The sequence below is a fragment of the Trypanosoma melophagium genome, assembly GCF_022059095.1.
Source record: "Trypanosoma melophagium isolate St. Kilda chromosome Unknown ctg6segment0, whole genome shotgun sequence".
NCBI classification, from domain to species: Eukaryota; Euglenozoa; class Kinetoplastea; order Trypanosomatida; family Trypanosomatidae; genus Trypanosoma; species Trypanosoma melophagium.
The window spans coordinates 615,001-641,113 of NW_027125189.1; the positions used below are offsets into that span (position 1 = coordinate 615,001).

Consider the following 26,113-nt stretch of genomic DNA (forward strand, 5'->3'; position numbering starts at 1 on the left):
TGTTTTCGGTTCCCATAGTTTATTTCGCCGTACTCCTTTCTTTTTTAATCTTTCTAATACCTGCCGACTGCGATCACTCATTTTCCATCGTGTCATTTCTTCATCTTCACCACGGTTAATACGATCCTGTGCCGCTTTCTTTTGTAATCGCACACCTGCTGCCTTCTTCCATTCAATACACTTTTCCATAAATGTACTGAGTCCCTTCGGTGCCACTTCTTTGGCAGAATTCGATATAACTGGTTTAAATGTACACTCCTTTGTTTCTTCCTCTATCATCGCCTTTTTCTGTTCCTCCTGCCATTTAGCGATATCCTGTATTCTGCGCATTCCCTCTTCATGCAAGACATCCCCTCGTGGACGTGGGGCGGGTGGTTCACCCAAGCGTTCCAACATGCGTAATGGATTCTATACATCCTTCACAGGCGCATCTGCCACCGCGGTGTGAGAGAAGTGCCACGGCTGGTGGAAGATGCAGCAACTCCACTGGTTGATCATTAAACACAGTGACTTCCTCTGATATTCACACGTGTTTTGCCGTTCCCTGCGGTGGTGTTTGGGGAGCGGAGTGGGGCGATGGACTGCCGAGGAGTTCCAGCAACTCTGCGGTTGTGTGTGTGGTGTTAAGAATGAGGCGATAGGCGTCGTGGTGGATCAGCTCATCATCCATGTGTATAACAGGCGGGGGAGAGACGTCCTCCCGCATCTTTTTTTTTCTTATTTTTACTCTATTTTATGGTTGATTTCTCCCTCTTTCTTTCTTTCTCTCTTCACCATACTGGATTAATATAAATGAAGGGGGAAACAAACTAAAATAAATTATGGGAATATTAAAGAAAAAGAAAATAATCAACGAGGGTTGTAGTGCATACACTGTGGTGACTCTCTAAGTATTATTAGAGAGAATTGAAAATGCAATTAAACCGTGTAAAAAATAAAAATAAAAAATAATATAAATAATAAAAGAAGTAATGTTTCGATTTAATCGCATATGCTTGTTTTCTTTTCTTTTTTTTTTTTTGTTTTACGCTTCGTCTTTGTCTAATTCGCTTCGAAAAATAGACTTCTTCTTTTTTACTGCCGTACTAACATTTACAGAGCCACCAGTAGCTCCAGTAGAAGTAGCACAACTTGAATCAAGACACGATGAACCCTTCACCACATCATGTTCCATTACCTCTCCGAGAATGTGAGTGGTACAATATGATTTCCCCGTTATTGTTACAGGACGTTTTACCGCAGCAGTGGTTTCTTCTGGTGGAACAAATTCCACAACATCACTAAATTTGACACGACGTTTAGACGAACTTACGGTGTTTTCTTCATTAGAAGAGGTCTTTACAACATCTGAAACGACAGAGACGGCAATTCGTCCTATATCTCCAGGAGTACCAAAGATTCCTTCTGTAGTATTATTATTAGTACTAGTAGTAGTAGTAGTAGTATTAGTAGATAATTGTGGTGCCCCTGCCTGTCTTTTTCGCAGCTCCTCCTGTACACGTTTCTCCTTTTTAGCTATCAATCTCTCCGTCATGATACGCTCTACCAATTCATCATCCTCAATTTTATCTCCCAACTCCTCCTCAATCTGTATTAATTCCTCCTCTGTCAATTGATCGAGTTCATCAATAACCGCCAGTTCCTCATTCTCCAGTCCTGTCAAGAGTGGCATCTCCTCTTTTCTTAAAGGCATAGAAGTAGTATTGATGGCCGCATCTGTACAAGATGATGAAGAAGGTAGTGGTAGTGCCGCTGTTTGAGAAGATATCTTCTCAATCTTTTCTCCCTGCTTCTCCTTACGACTATGAATAGCATTTGCCTTCACAGCCTCCACCTCTGCCATTGCCTGCTCTGCGTTTGGGACCTCGGCGAGAAAAAGACTTTGCCGCTCCATTAACGCTTTTGCCTCCGCAACGAGAGCGACTTCTTCCGCCTGAAGAAATTCGAGTCGACGACTGGCGATTTCACGTGCTTGTTTAGCACTACGCTCTGCGAACCAGCTATCACCAAGAAGTACGAGAATGTTGTTTGTGTAATCTATTGTAGATTCAAAGTAGGCCATTCCACCCGCTACTGGAGCCAATACAGGAACCCGACATCTATCCGTGATGTTCTGTAATATATCACGGAGTTTTATGTATTCTTTTATTTTATTTCTGCACTCCAATACTTGTTCCTCGTTTCGATTAGTCAAGTAGTGAAACAGCTCTGCCCCTGTAAGGACTTCGCCTCCTTCAGTATTCGCCTCATCCATCATTACTAATAGAGGCTGATATACAATATAAAGCCCAAGAAGAAAAAGAAGAAAGAAAAAGAAGTACTAAAGGAAAAAAAAAGTGTGACAATAACAATTATAAAAATAGAAAAAAAATGAGATTACTAGAAGAAAACATCTCAATAATAAAAAAGACATAAATATATAGATATATAAATATAGCAACGTGGGAAAATTGACTTACATCGTTCGGTAAAATATTACCGGATAAACTGTCTCATCATTTTATTCGTTTTTTTTTTCTTTTCTTACACACACACACTCTCCCCTCTCAGTGCTTTCGTACTTCCTCTGTTTTTTTTATTCTTTCCTTTCCAGTTGTCGTCGCTTTTTGTTTTTTTGTTTTTTTGAGAGGGGATTCCTGTGGTTTAACTCTCGACTCGTTCTTCCCAACTCACACCCCACCCCCGTTCATTAAGCCTCCCTTGCGGATGCCGCCACAAGTGTCTCCATTCGCAGTTTCTCCGCCACACGATTATAATCATCCTGAAGATCATCATCATACGGTGTAATGCGTACGGCCTGTTCTAGTAATAACAATGCCTTTCGATACTCCTTTAGACCACAGTGTGCCGCAGCCCCTCGCACACATGCCTTTAAAAGTGCATACACATGGCCACTCCGTTCCCCAACTTTTCTCGCCGCTGCATTTCGCTGACGCACCATCTCATCAGCGTGTTCATTCTTCTCCCCAATATTTTCATTACCATCATCATCATCATCATCACTGTCTACTAAGCTTGTGGAAAGGGCACCAGGGCAACTCAGAGCCTCAGCAACCTCTTTGCAAAAGTCAAGCACATGTGAAGCCTCTTCTAGTGCCTCTTTAAATAAACCCTGTTGAAGTAGAGCGGCACTTAAGTTATTACGAGCCTTTACCTCATATGGGTTCTCCTGCAAGATCTCACGATACTGCTCTGTTGCCTCAGCGTACTTTCCATGGTAGTAGAGTAAAGATGCCTCACGCATTTTATCCTCCAATGGGTCTTTCTTCTCTGCTAAACCATGGTCCTTCATGTATTTCTCTACTAGTTTATAATCGGCTAAAACGTCCTTATCTTCATCAGGATTACAATATGCAGATGCTACACGTAAATCCTCAATTCCACGCTCATAACATTGACCCCAACAATATGCCGCACCACGTCTAGAGTGAAGCTTCATCATGAGATAACGATACCGCTCTTGAGTTAACTCACTAGCTGGGGTATTTGATAACATTGTTAATGCCAGTGTACAGTCTTCTATAGCTCTCTTGTATTCAAACAAATGAATAAAACATGCAGCACGATTTGATACACATGTTAAAAATGCACCATCCCGTTTTATAGACTCTGTATAAGCATCTGCAGCTGCTTTCCACTCACGATGTTGATAATGCTTATCTGCTTTTTCCTTCCAGAACATTGGACTATCTTCAATTCGCGTTGGTTTATACCGGCTTCGACGATAGTATTCATCCTCTCCACGTGATCGTGTTGGCATTGCTGCAAGTTTTGGCGTAAAATCTATAGGAATATTAAGAGTCTCAACATGACGAACAGATGGTATTGCCTCATTTTCTACCCTAACGTTAGGTACAGCAATGTCACCAGGACACCTCGGAATCTGTCCAGAGGATGATAATGAAGATTCTTTCTCTGTTTCTTTTCCTTTTTCTTCTTGTTCTTTTTCTTGTTGTTTCTGTTTCTGTTTTTGTTCATCTTCCCAGGAATAGAGACTTGCCTCCGCCATCGCCTTCTCCTCCTGCACACGACTCTCAATAAGACGCCTTTGTGCTTTATCCACCTCCCATTGTTCCTCTGTCATGCGGCGCTTTTCCTCCTCCCTTTTTCCCGCACGTTCCAGCAGTCGACGGTTGTAATCGTCCTCTGTCCGTTTCATAGCGGCATTCCGTCTTTCACGTATCGCCTCTGCACCGCAGTCGTCTGCGTTAATGCAGAGATCCGACCAAATGGCGGGTTGTTGTTTGCGGAGTTTAAGCCGCAGACAGGAGCGGTCATCGGGGTCTATGAAGTGTGTGGATTTCCCCACATCAATGGGGTGAAGTAGATCAAGACTGAGGAGATACGTCGGGGCGGCGTTTATCTTTACCCAGAGATCGGAGAGAAAGACGTCAATAGCATCCTTTTTAAACCCTTTAATAACCACACGTAGGAGAATTTCAGTATCGGTCTGCTCCCACTCATACACTGGCTTTACAGGCATGGCAATAAGAGAAAAGGGATATTTTTGGTCAGATTAAAAAAAAAAATGGAATTAAATAGCCGAACCCCTTATTTCTTTTATTCCTCCTACACTATCGAACTATATCCATAGAATATAGTTATGAAGAAAAAGAAAAGAAAAGGATTAGAAAGCAAAAATTATAATAATAATAATAATATACCAAACAAAGTTGATTCGCACTACTTCATTAGTCCCACAACGAGCAGCAGCAACAAGATAAAGTTCACAAAGCATTGTTTTTTTTTTTCTGTCATTTCCTTCTTTTGCTTTCTAGTTCCTTCTCGTGTCATTCTCAGCGTACACTTCTCGTTCTCATATGTTTATGACCTTGCTTTGTTTTGTTTGTTTTTTTTGCCCTCCTTTCCTCTCAACAAAAAAAAAGAGCTTGCACTTCCGCATCGCTTAATAAACTTTTATAAAATTCTTTTTTATTCTGTATTTTTTCGCCAGTTCTGATTTGTCCCCACCCCCTTGAAAGGTTAGTCGCGCATAAGCAAAGAAAAAAAAAGGAAAAACTGAAAACTCTGCGTTCCTGCAGGCGTTGCCACCACATGTGCGTAACGTGAACCTCCTTGTAATAAGATATCCACACGCAAAAAGAGAGAAAGGCAAAAAGATAGTAAACAACAAAAAAAAAATTCTCAAAAAAAAAAAGAAAAAAAAAGCACTGACAACTGCACTTTACTTTTCTACAATGTTGCAGAACCCACAAACATGGACACATTAACACAAAAAAAGAAAAACAAGGAAGAAAAAAAGAAAAAAGCAGTGAAGACTGCAAAGAATTTCGTAATAATAATAATAATAATAATAATAATAATAATAATAATAATAATAATAATAATAATAATAATAATAATAAAACTGGCCATGTACCCACTAGAGAACATATGAGACACATACCAACTAAGAGAGAAAAAGTATATAGATAGATAGATCATCAAGAAAACGAACAAGTATAAAAGCAAGTACTCACACAGAGAATTATATTGACAACTCTTAGAATTATCTCAATTTGTCATTTATATTTTCTCTTATCGTTTCTCTATTTGTTTCTTATTATTATTATTATTATTATTATTATTATTATTATTATTATTATTATTATTATTATTATTATTATTATTGTCATCGCAGAACTATCGCCTACTGGCCCTCTCCTCTCCGGAATAAATTACTCCTGTCAACCACCGGTACAATTTTGATAGAGCCGTGCCTGCAAGATTTGTTGTACCATCATGCAAACTCTCAACCACCTTGTACGGTGATCTTCTCAACGCGTTTACCCAACCCGAGAACGTGATCGTGCTCAACGCATACCACTCTTCCGGGAGGACTACATAAAACGGAGGGAAACCATCCTCCAAGGTCATCTTATCTGTGTTTGGACAGCATGTGAGTACTGCGAGTATTGGGTCCTTCGGTGCCCGTCCATCCCGTTCATATCCGCCTCTCAGCGGCTCCGTGGATTCATTCACGCGTCTTCTGTGGACACAGCAGATATTGTAGCACTTTTCACACAGTCGGTTCCAGAGTGGAGTAGATGTCTGTGTCTGTCCTCTTCTGTCTGGTAAGATACCGGCATGTGCGGAACAGTTATGGCAATAGATAATGCCACAACGTCTGCAATGATGGCGTGTGATGATAAGTGTGAAGAGACGTCGGCAGTTGTGACAGCACGTAACTGACTCATCGCGCTGCCATTGTTGTCTGCTGTATGGATCATCGACATTCTGTGCCATTAACTGTCGTTCCATCAAAGGAATGGCAGACGCCACTCGAATGGCCTCCTCTAGGGTTTGATTTTGTGCTTCAATTAAGCGGCGTAGTGCCTGTTCACGATCATGTGTGTGTCCTGCCCCAACGTCAAATAGTGTTTTCGTTAGTTCCTCTTCATAACTCTTCGCCACACGATTGGCGATTAACATCATACGCACTCGATTCCTGATGAATGCGTTTTGTTCCATCAACGGTGTTACTTCAGGGGTTGCGGGTGGAGCGGGGGATTTCAACTCCTCCTGTTTGGGACTGGGAGTGGGACTACTCGCTTCGTTATTTGACTCCGATGTTTCTGTTGTTTCAAAGGGATTTACGCCTATATCATTACAAGTATTGCGAAAATTAGCAATCGAGATTGGTAGTTCATCATTCTGATATAATGACCACTGACTTTTGTCTATTGTAATCTCCACTACATGATTACCAAATATCACGGAATTACCATCAGGTACTTCAGGTCCTTCAGGTGTATCGTACGCAGCTTCATCACCTGTATCTTCCGCCTCTGATTTTAGTGATTGATTACCATTAACGTTTTTCTTAGATCTTTCAACCATAGAACTGAGTATTTTTTCATCCTCTAACATTACAAATCCATCATGCTGCATTGCATTAAACTCATCACAGAGCAGTGTACGTTCTGCATCTGTCAACTTCGCTACCGCCTCCTCAACTTCCTTCTCTGTTATCTCAGGGAGAGATCGGCGTCCCATCCAATAGAGATCAACAACACCTCCAGGTACTGCCGTTTCACCCCTATCTTCTTTTTCCCCTTCTTCTCCCTCTTCTTCTTCTTTTTGTTCCTCCGCTCTCTGAAGAAGTCTCTCATGTACCAGACGCAACATTTCTTCCACATTTTTATCTGCACCATTTGCAGAATTCAAAAATATTTTTTTTCGTTGGCTCTCCAACCACCCAAGTGAACCTTCCCTACATTTATCACCCATTATTTGAGAAAAATTATGATATGCTCTAATAGCATCGTCCAGCGAAACAATATTAGAAGTCCTATCATAGCCTACAGAGGCCGGATTTTCATTCGTCTGAGATCCGGCAGGGGGAATAAACTCAATATTTTTTGGCGAACCTCCACTTTGTTTATCTTCCGCTCCATTTATGGATGTGTTTGCGTGTGTATTTCCAGCCGTTCGCTCTTTTGATCTTTGATTTTTTTTAAGCATTCCTCTTTCTTTCTCTCTTTCTCTCTTCTTCTTTCCTTTCCTCTTTGTTTCTATCAATTGGCAGAAACCTTAACGCGTGCAAAGAGAGACATACTAATGATTCAAAATTAAAATAAATACAAGAAAATAAAATGAAATAAAAAGAAGAAATGAGAGAATTAAATATACAAATAACAATTAAGAATATGGGAAAATTTTCACTATGATTTACAAACCCCTTGTAAATAAAAGGATGTTAAGTATACACTACATTTTTTTTCTTTTTTGTTATTTGCTTTTATTTTTCTTTTTTCTTACCGTTTACTTTCTTTATCCCTTGAGTTCGATTTTGTTCTTCTTGCTTTCCCCGCGCTCATCTTATCTAATAAAAACATCAAACAATTCCACATAATATTTTTTAAAAACATGCACTCATGCGAAACCGATTATGAGGCGCAAACAAACGTACATCGTGGGAAAGACAAGAAGAAGTCCATCGATGCGGTCAAGTACCCCACCGTGACCCGGCATTAACATTCCAGAGTCTTTTACATGCGCTGCACGTTTCAGCAACGACTGTAGGAGATCTCCCATTACACCGGAGACTCCTAGGACCAACCCGAAAGCTAAATTTACGAAATAAGAAAAATGGGGTGAAGAAACCCCCTCACTGCCACCAGAGGAAAAGTTCAAAATAGTAGCAAAGACCACGGCATTAGCAATTACACCAAAAAATGCCCCTTCCAAAGATTTTTGGGGACTTATTGAAGAACACAGGGGATGTGTTCTACCTTTTAACGCCCTTCCCACCAATAGTGCCACAATATCAACGGAAAAATTCCCAACAAGTGTTGCTAATATCCACGGTTTACCTATACCAGCATAGTCGTACACTAGAAGTGGAAACGTCACACCAGTAACCCAAATGAAGCCGAAATATTCTAGGCAAAAGTCAAACAAAAGTTCTATTGGTTCTCTCTCAGATTTCATACGAAGTTCCTCATGAAGAAACACCTGTAAAACTGGGAATTCCGTTATATTTATTGTAGAAGGTTTCTTTTTAGAAGCAATATTTAAGGTATCAGATCGACTCATTATTTTATTGAAAATAAACACTATAAATTTTTCAGCACCATCGCCCCATAGAGTAAAAAACGACCAGGCTAGAAAGTAAAGCACCAAAAATGCCCAAAAAAATTCTGCTCCTATACATGCTGCAATAGGAACAAAAGATAAAACAAAAGTTTCAAATATCGCAAGCCCATCAATAGGAAGAATTGGTGTAGGATATTCCCTTGGAAGAGATTCACATAGCTTATTTTCACCTTTAATATGAATTCCCATAGCTAAAGCCATCTTTATATGTCGCTTGAGACGAGCCCATTCGAGCATTCCAAAGAAGAAGAAAAACCATATAAGTAGCGTACAGGTGTATTTGTTATATGCTGCAAGGACCACTGCACTTGGACCAACAACGGCTATAGTAATGGCACGAATATACATGTTTCCGTCTGCCATCATCATCCCAAGGTTTAATGAGAGCATTTTAATGGTATCATGTGATGAGAAAGCATTTCGCTGATACATTACGTTCACAGACAACTACCTAGGCCTTCGATAGATGCCTTGACGCAGAAGAAGAAAAGGAAGCCCATAAAATTGCACAAAAACCAAAAAAAAAGAAAAGAAAAGAGCCAGTAATGTGAATCGGTTGTAACAAAAAAATTTACAAAAAGCAGGTGCCTCAGTGCAACAAAAAAAAAATTACATAATGTTATTACTTCAAAATGTGTTTTGTTTCTGATTTCGCACGTCTCTGAGAATGTGAATATAAAGATACGGTTTCCAAGTCTACACCTCTACTCTCTCCATATATATATATATATCCATCGCACTCTATTTTCCTTTTTTTCAGTGAAATAGATATACACTGGGAAAAAGGGGAAAAAAAAGGGGGAAGTAAAGAGTACAAGCGTGTGTCTCTCTCTGTGCCTGTATGTATGTGCGTAATGAAAAGAGCGAAAGAAGAAAAGTCTAGTATTCCCCATCCGAGCCGTTAGCAACAGCACAGTATGGACACTTCCGGGTGGTCTCACTTTCCACTGTGTGTCGCACCACCACTGCCATACACACTGGGCACAACCACGCCAGTGAACTCGCATTTCCATTCTGTGTTTCCCCCACACTGCCGGCATCCCGCGGCAAGTTAAACGGCTGCAGAACGTACTGTTCCACTAACCGTTCTCGCAGCTGTCGGGCCGTCATGCTGCCGATATCACGTGTGAGCATTCGGCCCAAGTGGGCAAAGGCGAAGGCCGGGGCACAAACACCGCCAGTAGCGTTCGCCAGTGCCTGCAGTCGTGTGGCGATGGCACTAAATTGTGTGGCGGGGCCAAAGACGTGAACGGCGGCGTGTAGTTTTGTCGTGGCGACCGCCGCAGTGGAGAAGGCGCACTCCGTCGCGAATGAAAGTGCATGCGTCTCACACACATCACTGAAAACAATTATACACCCACGATGGGAAGAGACTACTGTGTTGTCCTTGTTGTTAGGGGTAATATTGTTATTATTATTATTATTATTATTATTATTATTATTATTATTATTATTATTATTATTATTATCCACTTCCTCGCCCATCATGCGGGAGCGGAGAAAACAACATGCTGTTAAGAGGGCACCGGCAAGACAACCCCATCTATCAGTACCATCACGCACACATGCCGAGTTATCAACATCATCACTCGCACATCGCATAATAGCCCGCTGCAATCCAAGAGCCGAACGACCAGCGAAGACCTCCAGAACACTTTGAGAGCGTAGGCCATTATTTTGAATACTTGATCCAGTTTCGGTGGCACCTGCAGAAATTGCCGCTTCTCTTCTTCTCACCTTCCTTCTGTCGCCATTCTCCTCTTCCTCTTCTTTTTTTTCCTTTTCTTTTTCTTCTTCTTCTGTTTCATAGGGTGCGTAATTCGCACATGAAGTATAGACGTAACGAACACCCTCTATGGGGTTAGCACGCAGAACAGCTACAGTTGGTATAAAATCCGGCGAACTATTGATGATAGAATGGAATACCGCAGAGGTACCGTAAACCGCTTGTGAAATGAGTTCACGGCTACACGAACTACCAGTGGAATGCAATATGCAAACACAGGAAGACATTTTCTTTGTTTTTATTTTACGTGGAAAGGTGTGAAGAGATGTTTCTACACCCACGCACGAAGAAAGAATAATAACAAAAAGAATAAAAAAAGAGACAAAGACGTGTACTGATGTCGACAAGCGTCCCCTTTCTCTTCACCAAAGTATATATGTTTCCAGTCCCCCACTATTTCTTCCAGTCTACAGAGAAATAAAAAAAAAACACATAAAGACGTAAAGACATAAAGAAAAAAAAATAATAAATATTAAGCAGCATAAATGTGAAGTGTGTAAATTCTTTCAAATACAGTAGTGAAGAGCATTCTTTGAGGGACTAAAACTTCTCGTTTTTTTTTTTTTGTTTCATGATACTACCTTATTGCTTTCCATAAACAAGGGCAAGGCCACCGAGAGCAAGAAGCTGCTTCCAATAAGAGCAAAAAAGATATATTCGAGGAAACAAGAAGAAACGAAAAAAAAAGAAAAAAAAACCTTTGACACTAACGAATACTTTCGACGCGATGACGAAGTGCAGTTTTAGCACGTAAAAGCATACTTTCCCTTAATTCATCTAAAGGACATATATTGTCATATTCCATCACAGCGGCCTCCATGTTCTCAACACTTTCATCTTCGATAGCCTCAATAACTGCTTTTATAAGCATGTGTTCACGGGTAAGCTCATTAAATTGTGTATCAAGGTCCTGATACTCCTCAAAACGATCTCGCAATACCTCGAGATCTTCCATAATGGAATCACTTTTAAAAGAAGCAAGTTGTGCCAAAAGAGCAGTGAAAAAAAGTTTTCGTGCCCCACCACGTGAAACCCGATCATCTAACGCGGCACGGGCCAATCGATCATATATTTCACGCGCCCCTTCATAATCACCACTCCTCGCTTTGACGTCTGCCATCTTAAGTGTAACTTCGCTGGCTGTTACTTTTGATCCCTGACTTTCGTAATACTTGGAGGCTCTTTCTAACCAGCCCATCGCCTCTGGCACTGGTGTGATTTCACTTAAACTCATACAAACCTTTCCTGCCCTGTGCGGCTGCTGATTCTTGTCGTAGTAGTCAACCACGCGAGAATACATACGTGCTGCAGTAGGTGTGTCTTTGGCCTTTACATAGCATCTCGCAGCCTCTTCGAGGTCGATAATCATATCCATTTCGTTTTTACTTTTTTCAGACATATCGGCAGCTCGCTTGTATGCATTGGCAGCCTTTGCAAAATCTGAGATGGATTTAAACTGTGTGGCAGCTTGAAGGAATTTTTCGCGTGCCCTTTCACTCTTGTCCTCTCCAAAGGAAAAGAGAGAAAACTTTTTTAGGGACTTTTCACCCTCCTCCATCAATTGGTCACCTTTTGATGCCATCATGAGTATATATACAAATATAAATATATATATATTTTTTTAAGCTTTGATGGGAAAGCTAGTCTTTAATACAAAATGACCTATTTCCTTTTTTTTCCTTCTCCTTTTATTGTTTCCCCCTTTCTTTAGGAGGGTTTGTTCTGTGTTCTATTGAGTAAGGAAGCATCATAAAAATAAAAAAAATAAAAAAACCAAGAAATAGCAAGCTTTTGTGTTTAAAATAATAGACAGAATACTGTACTAAGAAATCATATACTATGTTCTCCACTAGAAACATCAACAATAGCAACCCCAAAACTTCTGTAGCTGATTTGCTCAATTTTGAAACATTCCAGTATAACATACATAAAGCAGTCGTTGTAATACTGCCTACTCTCCACGCAAACACAATCAATCAGTGTCAAATAGTGCGCAACAAAATGAAAAAAAGGGGGTGGAAGAGCACAGCGAAAAAAGAAAAAAATACATTCTGGAAGAAGCCACGAGAAGGCACTTGTGATGATTCGAATAGACTACACGCATACACACACACACACACACACACACACACATACATACATACATACACGAAAAAATGCAAGCATAAACATACATACATATATATGTATATAAATATATCAGAAAAGAATAACATAAAAAAGATTATCTTTCTTGTCGTATAAAAGAGTATGAATCCGTTTCTTTGTAGCATATAAGAGCAAAATATTTTTTCTCATTAAGTTTCCTTATTTTTTCTTTTTGCTTGATTCGTTTTCTTCTCTTATATTTGCCTTTTTTCTTTCCTTTCTCATTTTATTTCTTTTTCGGTCAATTCGTGTGTTCGTATCTCTGTGTGTGCGTGTATATATATAGATATACATGCAAACCTCTGCAGATGAGTTTTTATTGTCCTTTCTGTCGATGATATCCTCAAAAAATTTCCTCTTACTATCGTTTTCAAAACACCTTTCTCTTTTTTTTTTATCAGTCTCAATCGTCCTTCAACCCGTGCACATGTACAAATGTATATACATATACATATATGGTATCTTTCTCGTATTGGTTGAATTATTTCATTTCATCCTCTTTCCATTTTTCCTTCCTTCTTTCTTGTACACACTTCCACACCCTCAATCGCTCGCCTGCGTGCCCCTACTTTTACACTTTACAACACAGACACACACCGTTATATGACTTCTTCCTCTCCCTCTTGTTACTTATATATAAGCATGCGTGAGAGTGTATGTTTATGTGTGTGTGTGTTTGTATGTGTTTGTCTCTGTGTGTATCACGGTACTACTTCTTCCTCGGTGATGCGGGGGGTGCGTTGAGTTGTTCCTTCAGTTCGCGGCGGCGTCGCTGTGCCCGTTCCTCCCGCTCCCGCCGCAAGAGGAGTCGCTGCTCCATCTGCCGTCGAACCTCCTCGTGTGAGACGACCGGGTCGCCGTCGCCCTCCTCTGACACGTCCACCACCTCCTCGCCGCCGAGGTGGGCGCTGGGCAGACACGCCTGTCGCACAAGCCGCACAGCATTCACGCTTGCCTGTCCACGGCCCCGCACAACGGGGAGAAATGGCGCAATATCCTCCGAGTCGGGAAGCGCATCGGTGTCAGCAGCGGCATTATTATTATTAGTAGTAGTAGTAGCAGGGGCGATTACAGTTGTGGTTGTGGTGGGGTTAGCGGCGTTGGTGGAGTTAGGGACGGCGGTGTCTTCAGTGTCATCCTTCTGGGAGTCGGCGGTGACGGTGAGGGCGTTATCATCCTCCTCTTCTTCAGCATTGTGAGAACTGTCCTTCTTTGAGTAATCCGCCTGACTGCTGCTGGTCTGAATATCATTAGGGGATGAGGGTGGGGTGGTGGTGGTGTCTGGTCCCGTTAGCGCGCGTACCGCCTTAAGATGGGCCGCTGGCTCCGTATGTGTGGCATCATAGTGTTGACGACGCTGATAGGCACAAATAATCATAGTGGCCCGTTCTTCAATCATTCCAAGAAATTTTAAATGATTAGTCTCCGTACATTGACCAACGCCACCCAATCGATCCTTTACTTCATCTGTGGTACATCCAATTTGATAAAAAACCTCCTCTGTCACAGTTCGAATGCCTGCAAGTACATCTCTCTTCTGTGTTACAGATGCTTGAAGGCGCTCTAACAAAGATTCTGTCTCGGCGAGCCGCTCTTCAAGTTCCTTGATGAGTCGTTGTTGCTGGGCCTCATTGTCATGCTCTTCAGCGATAACAGTTTTAAGGGTTCGAATGTCGTGTTCCATTTCCTCCCTGTTAGTAGTAAGTTCGTTGATATGTTTGTAGAGAGAAAAGTTTACCTCACCCAGTGTTTCATACTGCTTCACCACCTTGTTCAAATCCCCATCAGGCGCAAAGTCTACAAGCTGCTGCATAATCTCATCGAGATCGGGTTCCTGCTCTGCGGAAGAATCTGCATCACTTCCCTCATTCTTATCGTCATGTGAAGCATCGTGTGTATCTTCGAGAGCCTCACGCGTCTTTCCAGTTACCTCGGTGGAACCCATAGCATTTAGTTGGATTAACTTATCTGGATCATTCTCAAATTCGTAATCACGTGCCTCAAGTTCAATTTGTAATTTCTGTTGTTCTTCTCGTGACTCTTTAATTTCTGCCATAGCAGCATCCAACTCTCGCACATTTCCATCATATTCCTGTCTCTGTTCCTTAATTGCCTTTTTGAGTTGTTCTACCTGACGCAGGTAACCATCACGTTCATCCAAGTCCCTGTTAGATTGTTCAATACGCTCTGACATGAGTTTCTTTTTCGCCCTAAGGTCATCCTCCATTTTTTTGTATACACGCTGAAAAACACGTCGTTCTTCTCGTATAATATCAATGTGATCACGCAGTTCCTTGTTGTATGAAATTGCATCATTAAAGCTTGTTAACGCCCGATCTAGACGGTTTTCTAGAATTTCCACTTGTCGTTGTACCGCCTCTGCATTTTCTTTTTCAGCATTCACACCTCCCTTTAGTCTTCGACTTTGTAAAAGATCGATGCGAGCCAATTGATACTTTTTCGTCAACTCATTCTTCTTCATCTTTTCAAATTGGTATCGTCGCTCCAATGCATCCACTTCTCCTTTTAAGGTAGCATACTTGTCTGCCTTGACGTAATCATATGGTACTCCTGAAACAGCCGCTATTTCTTTTTTCAGTTTTTCATTCTCTGCTGCAAGTTCTCGAATGGCTTCCTGTTGTTGGGCAACTTCAGCCTGAGCTGCGATGATACCGCCACCCACAATAGAACGGCGCACATCTGCTTCTGCAGATGTGCTATTCGTAGCAATTTGAGCCATTTCTTTTTTTTGCTTTTTATTTTTATTCTTTTCGTCTGTTTTTCTTGTACTTTTTTTTCCTTCTGTCTCTCACGCTCTCTTTCGCACACACACTCTTGGCCTTTCTTTCCGGCTACTTGTCGGTGATGGGGTGGGTGTGTGTATATTTCCTTTTGTTCTTTTTTTGTGTGTTTTCTGTCTGGCGTCCTCTGTGTGGAAATGAGTGGAAGAGGACCGCTGGTTGACGCACCCACGTGGTCGCGGTTCACCGACAGTATGACGAAAAAGAAAGAAAGAAAGAAAAAGAAGAAAAAGAAAAATATAAGTACTTAGAGACAGTAAATATTGGTAATAGTAATGTCAGTGTTATTAGTAACAGTAGCAGAATCATAGAAGAGCGAAAAAAAAAATAAAATAAAGATCAAACATTTAAAAAAAAAACAGGAAATTGCATCGTACTCGGTAACACTCATACCCTAATCATATATATATAGTCCGAAAAATAAGAGAGAAAGAGCAACAACTACCAAATCTCGCATCGTTTTTTTTTTTTTTTTTTACTTTATTTGTTTTTTTTTTTTTTTTTGTATTGCTCTTCGTTCTACGAAAGAAGTTTTCTTGTATATGACATGCAGAAGAAAAAAAAAGGAAGAAGACAAAGAACATTTTTAAAAAACGTATAAACACGCGTTCACTATTGGAGATTGGGCTGATAGGGTAAAATAGAAAAGGCTATACATGTATATCTATATCTACATATAGATATATGTATAAAGAGCATGAACAGCACCTCAATGTAGGAAGAAAGAAAAAGGAGGAAAAAAAAAACATTTTTTTTTTCGTGTTTACAGTCGACTTTTTTCATTCATTGGCTGTTTGCTCTCGTTTGTGTCACTCTCGACACGTTCATAGAACATAATGTACGCATCTCTCATACTATGCTCATTCGGGAGAAAATTGACACATGTATCATCGTAATAAACCCACTTATTCGCACTGTCATTTAGCGCTGATGCCGTATAATGGCCAAAACTTATACTACCGCTATGAAACACCACACCACGCAGTTTGTACTTTGTGTTTTGCTCTTTAGATGCCGCATCAAGGAATGGGGCGACATCCAATACCCTTGACACTTCCACTGGTGCGCTATTTTTCGATGCCTCCTGCAGGCGTACTTTAAACCGCTTAAGTGAAACAATAAGACACGGTGGTAGCAAGAATAAACTCCGCTCCACCTTGCTATCACGTAACATTTTACATTTACTACAATATCTGGCATCATCCCCCGCGAGAATCTCGGGTGAAAAGGTGGACCGCAAACACGTCTCCAGTGAAACTGCATCTTCTATAGCACTGTAATAACCAGTGCTCCTACGCGACACGGAGGACGCTGTGGCCCTCGCACATGGGTGCATCACATCACGCAGCATATCATTTTCCTCCAATCTCTTATCGTCATATGATATTATAATTCTCGGTCTACTTCTGTACGGGTGAGTTTTGGAATCAGACATTTCACGACGCGAACGAGCATCTACAGCATTAAACGCAACGGTGTGACCTTCACCATAATACTTATTTGGCTGGTAAAATACAGAAATATAACGGCAGAAATCGTCGTTTACCACAGTATTTACTTCTTGTTGCTCCTCTTGTTCTTCTTCCTGTTCCTCTTGCTCTTCTTCTTGTTCTTCTTCATCATCATCATCTTCCAGTTCTTGTTGTTGGGGATAACGTTGTAGATGCCTTATTTTGTTCCACCTTTCCATCTTCTTCTGCGGCCTCCACCTAAGGAAACTTTTTCCCAACTCTGTACCTCGGTTAATGGGATAGTTCTGATCACGCAGATGTTCAGTCGCCATTGTGGCAGGGAGACACTCCACATGACACAATCTAAGCGATGAAGATGATGACAATGGACCCGGACTGAGAAAAAACCACAGATATCTTCCACGTTCCTCATCATTCTCCTCTTTCTCTTCTCTATTTTTATTTTTGTTTTCTTCCGCTTTAGCTGTTTTCGGTATTAACATATTGCTATCACACTCCTGTGTGGGTTTATGCCGGATAGGGACAGCAGCGCAGTAAAGCATCTGGTGTCCTGGTTCAAGCGTCCTGGAAGAACCAACATACATTATGATACGGTACCCATCTGGCAAATGCAATTCCGATATAGTGCCACTATCAGTATTATTATTATCTTTATTATTATTATTATTATTATTATTATTATTATTATTATTATTATTATTATTATTATTATTATTATTATTATTATTATTATTATTATTATTATTATTATTATTATTATTATTATTATTATTATTATTAACGTTACCATTACTATTATCGTTGGGAATAGTAGTACTAGTACTAGTACTAGTAGTAATATTATTATCTTTATTACTGCTATTATTAGTATTATCAGAAATAGTAGTAGTAATAGTGGCATCCGCAACTGATGACTCCGCTTGAGAAGTAAGCTTTAATGTCACCTTTTTCTCAAAAGCATCTACAGAAATTAAACCATCCTCATTACACGGTACTTTAACGTAAAGTTGCACCCTCACTCCTGAAGGCATAAGAACACTCACCGGAAATTCATATTTTTTGGGTAACGTGGTAACAGTAGCAGCAAGTGACGGATTATTGTCGAATACAATACTTGTCTCACCACACGTTAAACACTGTAGACGAGTTTTAGATTGATGAAAGAAAAGTTCTGGGATAAAACTGCGATTGTTATTGAGAAAATCTTTCCAAAAAATAGTTGAAAGATCTTTTGAAGGGATAGACTTATCTGAATCAAGACGTTCTCGATACTTTTTGCTACAAACGGCATTTAATTCCTCATGTACACGATCAAGGAGTACTTCAATGAATTCCATAGCATCTTGTTGCTCATATGTATTAAAACGCCTTACTTCTCTCCCAATAGCTAACTTCATCCCACGGGTATCAACAGTGGATGACCATCCAGACCACATCTCCAAAAGAAGGTTCACAAGTTCTTTTGTAATTGAAGGGTTGGCGTAATTAGAAAGTGGTAAAGAAAAAAGAGCATCACGCATACCTCGCAAATTTGAAAGACACTGTAACGCACTGTTCATATAACATGTATTACCTACATTCACCAGTCCACACACACCACATCTTTCTAAACTTAAACGATCTAGCTTCCGTCGAAGAGCAAATTCCAGTTGAACATCTACTATATCTATCGTTGATCTCGCCGTCATCGTCCCCTTTTTCTTTTTACTACCACTACCACTTCCACCGGCATCACTAGTATTATTATTGTTATTATTGTTATTAACCTTGATTCCCAATTTTCTGCTATAATTGACGCCATCTAATACCCTACCAACTGTTTTTGAATTCTCGTATGGAATGAGGTACGGTTTCTTTAGACCCTGACCTCTCAAATGGGTAAAAAATATATCCACATACTCGTCTTTATCATCTTTACATAACGCGGCAGACCACTGTGCTATTTCCATTCCTTTAGATTCACTGCACTGTTGTTTTATCTCTTGCAGAGCTCGTCTTGCAACCTCAAACAGCTCAGCTCGTCGTAGAACATTCTCTACAAGAATAGCTTCTACATTTATCCCTTCAAATACAATACCAATAGAAAAACGTTCCGGTTTCAGATATTCTTCCATGTGGTGTCGCATTTTAAATGCACCCTTAACTAAATACTTTGGGCCCCCTCCAAACTGAGTCCAAAGGTAATCAAAAAGTTCCTCAGGAATAACATCTGCCGCTTCATTTTCCTCTCTCAGAATATGTCTAAGTGGTTCTTCACTTGATAACTTCACCAGCTGAAAACTGTTAAAGGGGCCTGGTGGTGGGATTTCTTCTACTTGTTTGTCTCCTGTCATAGAATTCTCATTATCACCAGCACAAAGCCATTGTAGGAGTGCATGCAACCAATTAACAGGAAAAAGTACCCCTCTCACCGCCCCACTTTCCTTCTCCAGTAGGTTTACCCGAGATACAATAGAATAAATCCGAAAGGCCATATCTTCTTTATCTACAGAAGAGTTCCAACACCAAACTAAATTCAATTGCTGCTGGGAAGAGAAAATGTAGTTTAGGTACGGAAACAAACCTGAAACCCATACTTCGAAATCATGTAGGAGAATCAAATTAAGGTCATCTATTGAAGTAGTAGCACCGACACCATGAAAACAGTCTTTTTCATCTTTAAAAGAATCCTCAACTAGACGCTTAGTTACGAGTTTAGCGAAGTCTTGGATTTCAGATAAATGTCGTCCCCGGTAGTATGGTATTTGGCTATGGAAAGTTTCCAAAATTCCATTGATCATATCGGGTAACAGTTCTAGAAATAGTTTTCTCGCGAGATCAATTTCAATCTCTGCGTCTTCATCCGGAGTTGTTTGTTGTTCTTCGTTTGCTCTTTGCACCTCTTCCTTTGCAACATTCAGAGCCTCTATAGCACATTTATGCATCTCAGCAAAAAATGGTATTTCAATGGTTGCTACACCATCTTTAAATGTCGCCACACTATTGTAAGACCTTACATTAATTCTAGATAATCTAGAATCCAGAACGTACTCCCTTAATCTATTTATCACCACGTCAAGATATCTCTCTGTAAATGTCTTTTCAACGTCAGGCTGTAAATCAGTTCCACAATCCATACTGTCTGAAGAAGAATGAAGTCCACCATCTGCAGGTGGCCTGTCTGAACTCAATGAACCAAAGTTATTATTATTGTTTTCACTGTTCTGCTCTTCACCGCATGAAAAGGGAGATTGGTCTAGGGGCATTTCTCCACTATCTATATTTACAGTAACGGTGTCATCGATTTGACCTAGATTGACATCTGTGAAGGGGTGACTCATGCCTCTTGAAAGGTTCCAAGTGCTAAACTCGCAATAAGCTTTTCGAAAATGTGTAGGATAGAAAGATCGACGGATATTAAAAAGCGAAAAGAATCTCAACCTCAGGCGTAATGCTACTTCTGGAGTAAAGTGGGCGCCGAAAAGGCACTCTCCACCCAATCTTCTGCGCGTTTTTGTTTTTTCTCTTTGTCAGCGTTCTCAACACCCTATTTCTTTGGGTATGATTCCAACACACGATAGCGCACGAGTAGATAAAAAGAGGAACACCCAGTATAATATTAGCTGTAATAAATAATAATAATAATAATAATAATAATAATAATAATAATAATAAACAATAAAAGAAAAAAGTAGAAGTGTGTTCTGACGTTTCTCGCTGCTCTCACACTCGGTGGGCAATACGGTGGAAGAGTAGACTATGAATCTTGCTATTGTTTGAACCGCTTATTGCCGCAAATGGGACTCTCCCGATAGCGAGTAAATACAATATATATATATATATATATATTGAAGAAAGAAAAGAAAAAAGAAAAAAGAAAAAGAAATCATGATCATACGTTTAACAAGGTATAGGATGTACATAAATCAAGGAGAGCAGAACATTGAATAGAGAAAAAAAAAAATTTTATTGCAGAATTGTCCTATCTATTTCTACAACCCTCTTTTTTTTGTTTACTTCTCTTAATCTCTTTTTTCAAAAAAGAAAAAAACTATTCATGCGTTAATCAGTAGCACGCCTAATTGTCCTACGTGCAGCTCGGTGAACATCACGTACACTGCTTGGGAGGACTTCTGGTTCGCTCTCATCTGATGCACTTAATTCACGAACAACAAAAAGAACAGCTAAGAGAGAAACCATGAGAATCATTAGAGCTGTTACCGTATCTGAAGAAGTTTGCATTCCTACAACAAATCCATAAATTCCCTGTGATGTAATAACGATAATATCATTGATTCCATCACCGTTAAAATCCTGCACAATGACTGGAGCCACAGGTGGGAATTCTAATTCCACTGTTCTTAACACACGACCAGTTCCTGCACTCAGTAAAGTCATATACCGTTCTCCCACTGCTATAATGAAAGGATCAGTCTTGAGGTAGCGCCCAGTTCCCCCAACAGTATCTACAGTATCTTGATTGCTTTGATAAAAATTATAAGAAGCTAAGTGTGGAAACGTTACTGCACGATGTTCCCGTTCCCTCGTAGAAAGACCTGCCATTCCTACATCTGCTTCTTGAGATTCACGAAGACCTGGAAAAAAAGCATCTGTCTGTGAACGCCACATAACCCTACGACGTGAGGGATCCACACAAGTTACTAAACCAGAGTCAATGATAAACACGGCGTGCCTTTCTACTTGAAATAAACCTCGTCCCTTCGTTGTATGTAGTTGTACAACCAATGGTGTAACACCTCGGGTATTTTTTGATAGTATATTGCGGCTTCCTATAAGTTCAAGGGTATTAAGTGCATGAGGTGCATCTTCTCCACGCACATCACCATCAATAAAATGATGTATAAGGTCTAGACGACCGAGAAGACCTTCAGTATTACAAATTGTTGCATTAAAGAGTCGATCTTCTGTAAAAGGAATACCTGTATAAATGACACCAAGACAATCATCAATTAAGTCCACACCATGAGCAGAGTGCATCTGCATTCGAGGACCAATTTGAGTAGTAATAGCATCAATTTGAAAATCATCATTGATATCGTGGTAATATACACCTGAAGACTTTAATGGAGCTACCCTCGTAATAACATTACCAGTGTATAGGTGAATTACTTCAATACCATTTTTACCATGAAATACCATTGCATTCGCAGTACGTCGCTTAGATTTATAATTAGAAGATTTTGCACCCTTATTGCGCAAATTCATTATACCTAATTTTTCCCCTAATGCACCATAATCCTCTGTATTCATCCTAATTATGCGGTCCTTGTATTTTACAACAACCTGATTACCTGAACGAAAGGTACGTTTTTTTCGATTTTTTGCATGAAAAAAGACATGAGGATGGAGATATTCATCCCATGGATGAGCATAGCGATGTGGAAGAACTGTAATTATAGCCTCTCGGAAAAAGGTCCATGGTTTTTCATGGGCACGATAAGCGTTTCTAGATGATGGGATTCTCAAGAGAGCAGAGCTATTCGGTAACAATTGTTCTACATCTGTACCATTTACTCCACCAAGAACCTCTTCAGCCGCATTTTCAGCATCTGATGTGTAACGCCAGCGCAACTCTCCATCTGCACCATTGAAAGCTGCAAATAACATCACCTCAGTTTGATTTGGGCCAGTAACATGCATAGCCACAATAACGGTACCTTCATCCTGCTCTTGTATACGCTCAGGGACAACACTTACAGATGCGTGATAACTCTCAAACCACGAATTGGTAAGGGGAACATCCCATATCTCCACGAAATTGTCAGGGGAAAGCCGGTGTAATCTAAAATCATCGGTGATCACAACAATTGCGTGAGTATTACTTGCATTACTGAGCTTGCCAGCTCCAATAGCAATAATCCTGGAGTAAAAAATCTTCTGATTATCTGAAGCCAATGAAATAAATATATTTTCAGAGCTGCCTCGCGCCAAATGTGTTCTGTACATCTCAAGATATCCATAAAGAGTACTTGCAATAAGCACTGGACGTCCGTCACCTATTAAATCCACTACTACAGGCTTACTCATAACATACCGTCGAATTTCTGGATCGCTGACGGGAATTTTAAAGCCTCGCCAGACTGCGAGTCCACCTTCTTGGTACCAGCCAAAAATGCAGAAGATAACGGCCACTCCAACTATAAAGATATCACGAAGACGCATATTTTGTGGTGTTTGCAATTATACTTATCCCACTACTTATTTTTTTTCTTCTTGTATGTATGTAACTCAGTTTTAGATATTCGCAATTTTCGGTTCCTTATCGTATTGACTTGCATCAACAAAAAAAAAAGAATTATAAAGAATTACAAAGGGCTAGTGTAAAATACACAACTGAGAGCAATCCCAGAATATTCAGAATTCAAAGTTTTAAGTAAAAAAAAAAATAGCTTTCTTATACGAACAAATACACCTCTCGCCACATCGCCAGCGAATAACACCACAATTAATGTCAAGGCACCACCGCTGTACTGATGCTGCTTAAGGTCAGAAAGATCTCGCACCCCACTTTGGCCACCAGCGTGTACTCAACCACACAGAAGGGGCTGGTTGGTGTGTGCTGCCAGCAACAGAAACACTCCCAATCACCTGCGCAAGGCTACGGGAAGAGAGAAAGAGAGATAGGGGAAACAAATAACAGAGACCTCTCGGCCAGTTTTTGAACCACGCACACTCCTAGCAAGTGAGTGAGGAGCCTTCGAGCTAGCCTGAAGAATGGGTGGAGAAGATGTACAAATAATAAAGAAAAGACACAGGACATAGAATTGGAGACAGTTTACATGGAATCTCGCCACATCGCCAGCGAATAACACCACAATTAATGTCAAGGCACCACCGCTGTACTGATGCTGCTTAAGGTCAGAAAGATCTCGCACCCCACTTTGGCCACCAGCGTGTACTCAACCACACAGAAGGGGCTGGTTGGTGTGTGCTGCCAGCAACAGAAACACTCCCAATCACCTGCGCAAGGCTACGGGAAGAGAGAAAGGAAGGAGGGAAGGAAGGAAGGAAGGGAATTTTCCTTTCATTTAATTTTTGTATTTATAAAAACCAGAGGGAGTCCACATACGTAAAGCATCATTTATTCAATCCATCCATAAACGCCATAAAATTCTACCCTCAGGCAACCTCCAACTAGAACCCTGTACTGGTTTCCTTTCTCATTTCCCCTCGGATATTACATCCTGAGCCCGTTCTGCAGCAAGCAAGGGATTTTAACTCCAAAGGTGGGAGTAGGAGTAGCCAAGGGCTTAATACCCAGAGAGGGCAATTTTTTCTTTATCACGTCGGGGCTATCTATCTTCTATACTGAAATACATTAAGTATACTTGATGCCAAATCCATTAATTACTTTGTCCCTTATTTTCCCGTAAATTTTTTCCCCCTTCCTGAGGTAGACACAGATCAATATCTGCCTAGCCATGTTTTTCTACGACAGTAATTAGCGTATCGTTAACTTGTCAACTGAATTAGCGGTTCATACGAATCCATAACTACATCAAAATTTAAAACCTGTCTCTAATACAAAAAAAAAAAGAAATCTACAAGTTTATTCCGAGGAATCCTTATTTTCCATGCAGGAAACAAAAGATCACACCCATCCCGAATAATAATAATAATAATAATAATAATAATAATAATAAATCGTAACAATGGTTAGGTCAGCCCCTTATGCGCAAAATCACCCTGGGTTCTAAAATGAAGAAAAACGTGGGGAGAATATTTCTTATGGTTGAAGGTAAGAAAAAAAAAACAAAGAAAAAAGAAAAGTCAATCTACGGAAATAACTTCAGATATCCGTTACGCTTGGTCAATCTCTTTTGGTGAATAGCACTCTTTGTGGTGTCAGGAAAAATAGGCATTAAAACGATCTCAATAGTATCTGCAACTAGCGTTGTGATCATTCGCTCTGCGGTACCAGGAGAACCGTTTATCTCTAGAAGCCAAACCCGTAGCCTCTCATCAATTAAAAAGTCATAGCCAAAGAGCTGAAAACAGGGTGTACATGATGGTGAACGTTCGCCAGGAATGGAGCTTCTGGCAGCAAGAAGTGTTTCTACAATAATGTGATGTATTTGTGGTAATACTGTATTTTTCAGGGAAGGCTCTAGATCAGGGTTCGCACCATCATGCATTATTCCCTTTCCCAGCATTCGTTTGCCCTTATAACGAATAACAGCATCAAGGTGCTCTTTCCACAATTCATTACTCTCCTCAAAGGCTGAGAAATTTTCACCTTCTGCCTGAACGCAATGGTTTGTAATGTGTGCCAGACGTCCTTCGGCAGTTCTAGCTGTAGCACTATGTAATCTGTATTCTACACTGCTCATGCGCATTACTAACTCCTCATGAACATAAATTTCATATTGGTCAGCACATAAAAGAACACAACATCGGATATCAAATTTACGACGGTGATATAAAAGAGGACGGTCAATATACAACTGCACCACCCACATGTATGATTCCTTCCGTGTATCTACGTATCTAAGAAGACCCTTTAAACCTTTAGTGTCGCTGCGGAAAATCTCCACATCATCTCCATGACACCCTGACGAACTTTTTGCTATCCATAGTGTATCACGATAAGACTTGTTTTGAAGAGTTTCAATTAGTTGATCTCGCTCGTAAGATTGAGGTTTTCGAGGGAAAACTCGAAATGTCCGCGGTAAATATTTTCCCAACTGCTCCCAGGAGTAAGAATAATATTCAAGAAGTGTAGAAACCATACTTCCCTTAAGTGTGATGCAACGCAAACTCTCTACACAGTTTACAACAAGCGTATTGCTTTTTTGACCAAATAAATTTAGGTTATCAACTTTCTTAGAGCAAGGTTTTTCAGTCCTCCCAAACATAAGACGACGAGTAGCAACAAATTTCTCTGCTGGAATTTTCTCACCCAAGAGAAGTGCGAAACCCTCATGATTCATGGGAGATCCATTGGAAACGAGACAGAGCCCACCACTACTACCATGGGAACGCTTAACAGGAATACCCTTCCAGACTCCTGTAGATATCAACTGCCGGGCCATCTCCTCATAGAGGGAGCCTATATTTTGCATTACCGCGAAGAGACGTGGTGGGCGATCTACTGTCACGTTACACTCCCCCGTGTTATTGTGGTTGGTGGTCCTTCTCTCCTTAAGCGCTCGCCGGTTACGCAGTCCTCTGCCTATAGGGAGCTTCAGGTGTGCATCGGTGGATTTACCCCGGTCCTGAGATGTGCGGGGCAGCTGGGAGAATGACTTTTTTGTGGGCATTCCCTACGTGAGGAGAAAATAGAGGCACAAAGCCTTCAGCTCCTTCTT

The 26,113-nt window shown here is 40.5% G+C and overlaps 11 protein-coding genes across 12 annotated transcripts in view; all 11 read right to left on the reverse strand.

Moving 5' to 3' along the window:
* Positions 1-706, reverse strand: part of LSM04_002752 (uncharacterized protein) — a gene marked incomplete at both ends in the record, with an annotated part of 868 nt that extends 162 nt beyond the window's left edge. Inside the window, 2 exons of the mRNA XM_067332479.1 lie at positions 1-408; positions 530-706. The exon at positions 1-408 is cut by the window's left edge and continues 162 nt beyond it. Coding sequence (XP_067186819.1) covers positions 1-408; positions 530-706 — 585 coding nt within the window. The remainder of the gene's footprint in view (positions 409-529) is intronic.
* A 318-nt stretch (positions 707-1,024) lies between these two features.
* On the reverse strand, positions 1,025-2,257 carry LSM04_008325 (Prefoldin alpha-like; the record flags this gene model as incomplete). Its single annotated transcript, XM_067332480.1, has 1 exon — positions 1,025-2,257. The coding sequence occupies one exon, from the start codon at positions 2,255-2,257 to the stop codon at positions 1,025-1,027; it is 1,233 nt and encodes a 410-aa protein (XP_067187066.1).
* Positions 2,258-2,689: 432 nt separating this feature from the next.
* Positions 2,690-4,483, reverse strand: LSM04_008506 (CS domain; the record flags this gene model as incomplete). The annotated part of the gene is made up of 1 exon (XM_067332481.1): positions 2,690-4,483. One exon carries the CDS (start codon positions 4,481-4,483, stop codon positions 2,690-2,692), a length of 1,794 nt encoding a protein of 597 aa, XP_067187073.1.
* Positions 4,484-5,643: 1,160 nt separating this feature from the next.
* LSM04_004004 (FYVE zinc finger) lies at positions 5,644-7,464 on the reverse strand (the record flags this gene model as incomplete). Its single annotated transcript, XM_067332482.1, has 1 exon — positions 5,644-7,464. The coding sequence occupies one exon, from the start codon at positions 7,462-7,464 to the stop codon at positions 5,644-5,646; it is 1,821 nt and encodes a 606-aa protein (XP_067186863.1).
* A 411-nt stretch (positions 7,465-7,875) lies between these two features.
* Positions 7,876-9,030, reverse strand: LSM04_009575 (uncharacterized protein; the record flags this gene model as incomplete). The annotated part of the gene is made up of 1 exon (XM_067332483.1): positions 7,876-9,030. One exon carries the CDS (start codon positions 9,028-9,030, stop codon positions 7,876-7,878), a length of 1,155 nt encoding a protein of 384 aa, XP_067187117.1.
* Positions 9,031-9,477: 447 nt separating this feature from the next.
* Positions 9,478-10,611, reverse strand: LSM04_003845 (uncharacterized protein; the record flags this gene model as incomplete). 2 transcript variants are annotated; one of them, XM_067332485.1, is made up of 2 exons in its annotated part: positions 10,064-10,074; positions 10,137-10,611. In XM_067332485.1, 2 exons carry the CDS (start codon positions 10,609-10,611, stop codon positions 10,064-10,066), a joined length of 486 nt encoding a protein of 161 aa, XP_067186855.1. The 2 variants fall into 2 exon arrangements, with proteins under 2 accessions (XP_067186854.1, XP_067186855.1); XM_067332484.1 differs by having other exon boundaries at positions 9,478-10,611.
* A 479-nt stretch (positions 10,612-11,090) lies between these two features.
* LSM04_000835 (uncharacterized protein) lies at positions 11,091-11,966 on the reverse strand (the record flags this gene model as incomplete). The annotated part of the gene is made up of 1 exon (XM_067332486.1): positions 11,091-11,966. The coding sequence occupies one exon, from the start codon at positions 11,964-11,966 to the stop codon at positions 11,091-11,093; it is 876 nt and encodes a 291-aa protein (XP_067186731.1).
* A 1,275-nt stretch (positions 11,967-13,241) lies between these two features.
* Positions 13,242-15,272, reverse strand: LSM04_004795 (uncharacterized protein; the record flags this gene model as incomplete). Its single annotated transcript, XM_067332487.1, has 1 exon — positions 13,242-15,272. One exon carries the CDS (start codon positions 15,270-15,272, stop codon positions 13,242-13,244), a length of 2,031 nt encoding a protein of 676 aa, XP_067186910.1.
* Positions 15,273-16,096: 824 nt separating this feature from the next.
* On the reverse strand, positions 16,097-20,125 carry LSM04_008957 (Peptidase C19; the record flags this gene model as incomplete). The annotated part of the gene is made up of 1 exon (XM_067332488.1): positions 16,097-20,125. The coding sequence occupies one exon, from the start codon at positions 20,123-20,125 to the stop codon at positions 16,097-16,099; it is 4,029 nt and encodes a 1,342-aa protein (XP_067187094.1).
* A 721-nt stretch (positions 20,126-20,846) lies between these two features.
* Positions 20,847-22,967, reverse strand: LSM04_000669 (uncharacterized protein; the record flags this gene model as incomplete). Its single annotated transcript, XM_067332490.1, has 1 exon — positions 20,847-22,967. The coding sequence occupies one exon, from the start codon at positions 22,965-22,967 to the stop codon at positions 20,847-20,849; it is 2,121 nt and encodes a 706-aa protein (XP_067186725.1).
* A 1,613-nt stretch (positions 22,968-24,580) lies between these two features.
* On the reverse strand, positions 24,581-26,065 carry LSM04_008537 (Tubulin-tyrosine ligase/Tubulin polyglutamylase; the record flags this gene model as incomplete). Its single annotated transcript, XM_067332491.1, has 1 exon — positions 24,581-26,065. One exon carries the CDS (start codon positions 26,063-26,065, stop codon positions 24,581-24,583), a length of 1,485 nt encoding a protein of 494 aa, XP_067187074.1.
* Positions 26,066-26,113: the final 48 nt, after the last annotated feature.